Genomic DNA, 7,701 nt, shown 5'->3' on the forward strand with positions numbered 1-7,701 from the left:
AATATCATAAATTTATATATACGTACGTGTATGTATTTAACATGTATGAAAGAACAAATTAAAATCTCCTTTATTTTGAATAAACCATCTGGGTTTCGTACAGTACGCATTAAAATGTGACAGTTTGTATTTCATTGTTGTTCTACGATTAGCAATATATATGAATGTAGATATTTTTGAATATACGTATTAAAATTCTAACGCGTATGTAAGTATATGACTATTAAAAATTTACGGGTTTTTGGCGACGTAAATATATGTATGTATGTATCAAATGTGTGCGTGTAGTATAAATGATGTCATATTCACTTTAAAATGAAGAGACAAACCTGAAATGAAAATTAAAAAATTAATTTTTTTTTCTTGATAAATTTTAAACTTTTTTTTTTTCATTCAGATTGAATAGAGCTTAAGTTTGTTGGAACGCACGTGCTGTTCTGGCTTTAAAAATGATTCTGCCTGTGTGTATTCTCTATGTTATGAACTTGATTGAATGGGAAGAGAGATTAAACTATTGGTTTTTAAAGTATCACATTTCCAAATAAAAATGCTAGAGAAAAAAAAAACAATAATTTTTACTTCTTTCAATAATTAATTCATATGTCATAAATATTGCATACTTATAGGGATAACAAAAAAAATATTAAAAGTAATCATAACAAACTGGTGAAATTATGGTCATGGTGAATTTGATTCAAGTATTAAATTACATTTTGTGATAAGAAAACATTTACCATTAATTATTTGTATTTATAAAATTAATTGTTATATGCAAGCTTGTACTCGTATATGTATGTACTTTCTAAGAAATAATTGAAAAATTAAAAATTGAAAACTACGATTTTCTTCGAATGATTGCTAAAATTTTGTGCACTTGCCACTTATGAGCAAAAGGCAATGCTAAATTTTTATAAAGGAATAAATTAGGTAAAAATTTCCCTCTACAGAAATATAGGATTATTAATAGATTAAACGACGAAAAGATGTTTGGACTGAAACTAATAAGCACATTTTTTCCCAATTGTTTAATTAAAAATGTACTGAAAAGGAGAAGGGTTTATGATGTGAATCTTGAAATTCAAATTTATTCGCCATTGTTTTATCAAAATTATTATGGTTATTATATAATAAGATGGCAGAATTCGCTTATTGTTCCCACCTCACACTAAATCCATTACAATTTTTCTCATAGTAAAGGTTTTATTTGTGTGCAAGCAAGTAGTTTTGAACAAATAAAAATTGTAAAGCGTGTCCGCTTTCAAAACACTTGACAACAGCTTGAGTAAAAATTCGTTTAGTGACTTTAAGTAAAACTCGCTTTGGGTTAACAATTCTATTTTAATAAACTTTAACGATTGAAATACTTATATAAATATACGATTTAAAAGTTTTTCAAAATCGAAATTCGAAATGAAAATTTAATTTTTATTTAAATATAAATTTGTTTCAACCAAAGAAAGAAAACGGGAAAAATGGAAAAGATCCAGGCCTTCCTCTAGCTCTTGCTTCTAACTCCCTTAATGGAATTGATGTTAATGGAGCATTACGGTTAGTTGCTGTTTCGGCACGTCCAGTTGTTGTTACAGGGTCAGTAGTTGTTGTAGTGGTTGTTGTAGGAGTAGTAGTTGTCGTAGGGGTAGTAGTTGTTGTAGGGGTGGTCGTTGTGGTAGGGGTGGTCGTTGTTGTAGGAGTAGTAGTTGTTGTAGGGGTTGTAGTTGTTGTAGGAGTAGTGGTCGTTGTAGGGGTAGTAGTTGTTGTAGTGGTAGTAGATGTTGTAGGGGTTGTCGTTGTTGTAGGAGTAGTAGTTGTTGTAGGGGTTGTAGTTGTTGAAGGAGTAGTGGTCGTTGTGGTTGTACTAGTTGTTATTGCCCGAACACCACCTCTTCTTTCTAATTGTCGCAATGGAATTGATGTTAATGGTGCATTACGATTGGGTGTCTGAATTCTGGATGGTGTTGTTACCGGAAAATTATATGGATACCAAAAAAACTGTTGCTCAGTATTTTCTATAAACTTTAAGAAACACAACAAAAAAAAAAATAAATAAATTAAAAATTAAAAGTTAAAAATTTTTGAATTTGATGGATTAGTTATTAAAAAAATGTAAATTTTGAATTGATATTCATACGCTCACAATTTTCACAGCAAAGTCTCAAATCTGATTTAAATCTGAGCAATATTATTAATCGGAGCTGGGTATTATTTGCATGACCTATTAATCCATATGGTTCCAATTGAAAACTGACTAAGTCAACTAATGGGGTTCTTTAACTTTCTAATAATTTCGAATTCACCATAGTTCGATTTGTGTTCTCTCAAAACTTGCCGTATTTATTTTATTTACATAGTTTAGATTCTATAAATAATGACAATATTTTCCTTTAAAAATTTTAAAATTTAATACTTTACACTTAATTTTTTTGAAACAATTTTTCCGGCTTAGTGAGTAAAATCACAAAATTTAGGCACATTCATTGGTTTTTTTTTTAAATTTATTTTCCGCTAATATTTTTAACAATTATTTTGAAAAGAAATGCTATACATTAAATTTTATTTATGATTTTTTTAACGACCAAAAATAAATGGAAGTGGTCTTGGTCTTGATGTTGCTTCCAATTGACTTAATGGTACTGATGTTAATGGTTGACTACGATCAGTTATAGGTTGGACAGTAGTTGATCTTGTCGTAATTGGGTAATAATATGGATACCAATAATATTGCTCAGTTTCTTTTGTAAACTATACGAAAAGTAAAAAAAAATTAATTTAAGTTAAAAAACAAATTTTGATTGTAAAAGAATTTTACATTTAATTTAAAATATTATTTTTTAAATAAATTTGAAACGATATGTAGACTTATTAAAAAGAGGGTCTATAATTTTTTAATAAAATTGATTAGTGAAATCTTTTAATCTTGGAAGTAAAACGTACTTGTAATTGCGGGCAAAGTTTTTATTTTAAACTGTTCTCCAAATCTAATTTGAAGGCTCTCATTTAAGTATTAGTCTTAGTATTAAACGCAATGTAAACACATTTTATTAATTTTTTACTCACAGAAACGAGCAGAATTAAAGTCACACAAGCGAATATTGAATATAATTTCATTTTTGAAACTAAAAATTTTTTTAAATAATTAAAAAACTAATAATTTCAATATCCTCTTTTAATCCTTAATCACTGAGCAACGGCTATTTGAGAACTAATTTGCAAAATGTTCTGAATTACTTATTTTTATAATCTAAATTGGTATGTTAATTATCTAACTTTGTAAGTGTATATAAAATGTTAATTAATGTAATGTGGAATTAAGGCAGGAGCGCATCATGAAATAAAGCTGCCTATAAAATTTCTAAAGCTGAAGGTAAAATTTAAGAGAAGAACTTCTTAAATTGTTTAGGTTTTGAACACATTACTTCTGCTTATTGCATATATTTTATTGTTATAACTTATACAAAAAGTATTAACAATAAAATATTGCTTTAAGTCCAAGCCTCCCCTGATTGAATTTTCATTGTAACATTGCTCTGCAATTATACACATAATGTGTAGTATGCGTTCTAGGGTATGTAACAAATATTTTCTCAAGTGTTAATTCTATTTTGTGATGTTAATAAAGAAATTCTGATAATATTGTTTAATAGTAAGTTGTTGTGTCATTAGTTAAAACAATACCCAACAATAACCCTTTATCAATTTATTAGTTGAATATAAATTACACAGAGAAAAATTTATAGTAGTTAAAAATCACACACAAAAAAAGTGTACAATGGTTATAAAAAACCGAAATGCATCATATTTCAATCATTTTACATGAGAAGAAAATAAATATGAGTAACTGTAACTTATTGCTTAAGACCAGTATTAAATTTTACGACTAAATGCAATAAAAAGTAGGAGCTTCATCGGGGGGACCTGGGGAATTAGTCCCAGAATAGCACTGTGGCTATATATGGCCCTTGCAAGGCCCATCGTCACCTATGCGTCGATTGTATGGTGCCACAAGGCTCAGCGGGCGGGTGTGCGGGTCAAGCTGGAAAAGCTACAGAGGCTGGTCTGCCTGGGAGTGACCGGGGCAATGCGGACGGCTCCCACCCGTGCATTGGAGGTGATGATCGGATTGCCGCCACTGCACCTCCATATATTGAAGGAAGCTCTTCTAGTGACTTACCGGCTTCTCTCTGGCGAGGACGGGGCAGGGCTAAAGTTGGCCCACAGAACTCACAGAGACTTCATTGAGGGCGATCCGAAGAATATTGCCGAATATTGCCTGTCTGCCGCGGTACAACTTCGACCACAGGTATGGTATGCGGACGGGTCCAAAACGGAGTCGGGTGTGGGTTCGGTCGTATACGGTGTCCGCCCGGACACGCGTGTATATGCAACCCTTGACCCGTATTGCACAGTGTTCCAGGCCGAAATACATGCAATAGAGATCTGTCTGAGAATCAATTTGGAAAGGGGGTATAGAAACCGCACCATCTATGTATTCTCAGACAGCAGGGCTGCACTGCTGGCGCTTCGTTCAACTCAGGTCACATCCAAGCTGGTCTGGAGCTGCCTTGCTGCACTTATGGAATTAACATCGGAGAAAGGAGTGACGCTCATTTGGGTTCCGGGCCATAGTGGCCATGCGGGCAACGAAGTTGCCGATGAGCTGGCGCGGAAGGGATCTGTGGCTGACTTTGTGCAGCCGCTGCCTTTCTGCGGTCTGCCTTCTTCCGCCGTGGGGGCCAGGCTTGCCTGCCTGCTCGCGGCGGAATGCGGCCGTCACTGGCGGGACACGAAAGGGTGCCGTCATGCGAAAGTGTTTCTTTCGGCGTGCTTCAGCGGATTCTTCGCAGAGTTTCTGGGGATGAGCAGGAGCCGGGTTCGCACTATTGCGAATTTCTTCACGGAGCACTGCCCAGTGAAGTACCACCTGCATAGGCTGGGGAGTCGAGCTTCCCCCTGTGCAAATTTTGTGGGGGTGGCGATGAGACCACCGTGCACATTCTCTGCGACTGTCCGGCATTGGCTGCTCGGCGCCGCAATTGTCTTGGACATGGGTCCCTAAGTGTTCGGGAACTGTTGTCCAACTCACTAAGGGATATCTCCGGGTTTGCGGTTGGGACGGGGATATTATAGACGGGGGAGTGGGGGGGGCTACAATAAGTCAAAAGTGGCTGCGGTGGCTTGAGGGGTTACTCATGTTCCACTTGGTTCCCTTAGAATCTACAATCTACAATCATCAAAGATGAGAAAACTAGTGTATATATGAAACTGATATTACAATTTGCTTAAAACTTGTCAGAAGCTACTGAAGAACATAATTGAGTCCCTATTAATAACAACTCTGTGAAACATCCTGTACTAAGAACGGAACCACCTTACAAATTGTAGATTTAAATACAACTTTAATTTAAAAAAAAATACAAAAGAAAAAATAACAAAACTATAAAATGCAAAAATTAAAAACTGCAATTTTTATTAAATTAATTTTATTTTAAAAAACATCTGTTACTCTCTTAACTGTATTTTAGTTGCAAATTAATCACTTACGGAATGAAGCATTTTATCTCACTACAAATTCTCCTTTTACTAATTTCAGTAAAAGTAAATAATTAATAAGTTACAAAAATTCCTTTTAATGTAAAAAATTCAAATATTTTTAGATTTTTTTTATAAATTCTCAAAAAATGGGAGTTCCAGCATGGGATATTTTTAGATATAATTTGGGGCTTATAAAAACTACTAGATTAATACCTATAACATCAACAACAGTTGCTACCAAAACAAAAACAACAACTGAAAATACGACTACAAGAAAACCAACTATTTCAAGAAGAACAATAACAACGAAAAGAAGAACTACAACTACATGTGAACCTCCATCAACTACATTATCGACAACCGAATTAACAATTTCTTCATCAACTATTCAACCAACAACAACATCTCTAACTACTCCAGAAATTTATAAAACAACTTATCCAACTGGTAGACCTACATTTTATACAACTTCAACAATCCCAGATACTACAACTGCAACTACTACACCTTTTACTCAATTTCCATTCGAATATTTATTGGAATTAATCGAATCAATTAAAAAATTAACTAATGTTATAGCAGAATTAACAAATATGTTAAAAGATTTGGGAACTATATTACCCGAAGGTACAGAGGAGCCAGAAATAGAAACAACATCAAAAACAACAACTGATATGACGACAACTACAAAATTTACTACATCAACAACTATATCAACTTCTAAAGGGACTACTCCATCTTATCCTCCAGATGAAGATGAATGTTTCAATGAAGAAGAACCATTAGACGAATATTGTTTTAATGAATAAATTTTTAAAATTTTGAATAATTTTTTTTTAATAAAATATTGCATATGTTAAGTTAGTAGATGTAGTAATGTCAGTAGAAGTAGTAAATAATGTTGACGTTAAAATTATGTGTACGTCTTGAACTCAAATTTCCATTGTATTATTGTAACAAAAATTATTTTGTAAACATTTGTCATTTTTTATACATATAGAGGAAGTCTATTGATGAATTCATCATAGATTCAAAGTTGTTCCTTGTTGCTACACCTTGTGCTTAAACTATAATCCAATATTATAGCTAGAGGGACACAGTATCATTGTTCCTAATTTAATTGTGAGCAATATTGAACAAGTTGTTGCTTTATTTGAGCACTTGAAAACTGCAAATTGAAAAGAGATAATAACAAATTGAAAAGTGGGATCTGAAAGAGGCACAATATAGTAGATATTATGATTAAAATTAAAATATTATAGTGACATCTTTTGTTAAATTTCATATTTAACTTATTTTGTTTAAAAATACAATTCAAAAAATTTTAATAAAAAATATTTATTTTTATTTTTTAGTGGTCGATCATATAGCAAAGACAGTCAACAAAGTTCACAAAGTGATTTGAGTTTATCTGGTGGATCACCAAAATTAATTATCAAAAATTCAACAAGTAAGTGATTGTTATTTTTTACTTTTATATTTAAAAAAAATTAATTAATTATTTTGTTTTAAAAATTATTCAATTTTAAATTTTAATTTAAAAAATTTCGTTATTTATGCTACGTAAATTTTATCAAGTTCCACAACCCAATTTCAATTACGTTATACATTGAATAAAATAAATTGCATATGTTTAGGCGAGTATCGAATAATTTCAATTTTTTAAGGCGAATATTTTTCTATCGAATATTTTGTAATTTGCTAATTATTTTTTATCTACATTATTTTATGTTTTTATATTACAATATCACTTACTCCTAAATTTATGCTATATTTTAATATAATATATAGAAAATGTAATTTTACAAAGTGTGGTGTACAAAGTAGTGCTAATAATGATAATAAGAATAAAACAAAAAATTGTTTTTTTTTGTATCAGAGAGAATGAGTAAAATACAAAACTTTCATTAATTAATTTTTGTAAACATTGTTTTTTTTTCACCACAAATTTTTTTCTCTTGCGGCAATGGTTTTAGATTATGTGCTTACGATTCTCTTACAACCGGTTATTTTTTTGTTTGCTCTTGAATAGTGTAAAAATATTTATTGTTTACCTATTCTATTGCTATTACATTCATCTGTTGAGTGCAGCTCTGTATCTGCCTCCTAATCAAGTTTAGTTCTAAGTTCCTCTTCATTTATTAAAGTTTGTTCTATCAAGTTCGAATTCAA

The 7,701-nt window shown here is 31.7% G+C and overlaps 2 protein-coding genes across 2 annotated transcripts; one reads left to right on the forward strand and one right to left on the reverse strand.

Moving 5' to 3' along the window:
• Positions 1-1,375: 1,375 nt before the first annotated feature.
• On the reverse strand, positions 1,376-3,189 carry LOC129608528 (integumentary mucin C.1-like). Its single transcript, XM_055520087.1, has 2 exons — positions 3,055-3,189; positions 1,376-2,013 (listed from the first exon to the last, which is right to left on the reverse strand). The coding sequence occupies exons 1-2, from the start codon at positions 3,103-3,105 to the stop codon at positions 1,447-1,449; spliced, it is 618 nt and encodes a 205-aa protein (XP_055376062.1). The 5' UTR covers positions 3,106-3,189; the 3' UTR covers positions 1,376-1,446.
• Positions 3,190-5,494: 2,305 nt separating this feature from the next.
• Positions 5,495-6,466, forward strand: LOC129608531 (integumentary mucin C.1-like). The gene is made up of 2 exons (XM_055520091.1): positions 5,495-5,592; positions 5,652-6,466. The coding sequence occupies exons 1-2, from the start codon at positions 5,542-5,544 to the stop codon at positions 6,336-6,338; spliced, it is 738 nt and encodes a 245-aa protein (XP_055376066.1). The 5' UTR covers positions 5,495-5,541; the 3' UTR covers positions 6,339-6,466.
• Positions 6,467-7,701: the final 1,235 nt, after the last annotated feature.

Source organism: Condylostylus longicornis, unplaced genomic scaffold, assembly GCF_029603195.1.
Source record: "Condylostylus longicornis isolate FDR11 unplaced genomic scaffold, ASM2960319v2 ptg000031l, whole genome shotgun sequence".
Classification (NCBI taxonomy): domain Eukaryota; kingdom Metazoa; phylum Arthropoda; class Insecta; order Diptera; family Dolichopodidae; genus Condylostylus; species Condylostylus longicornis.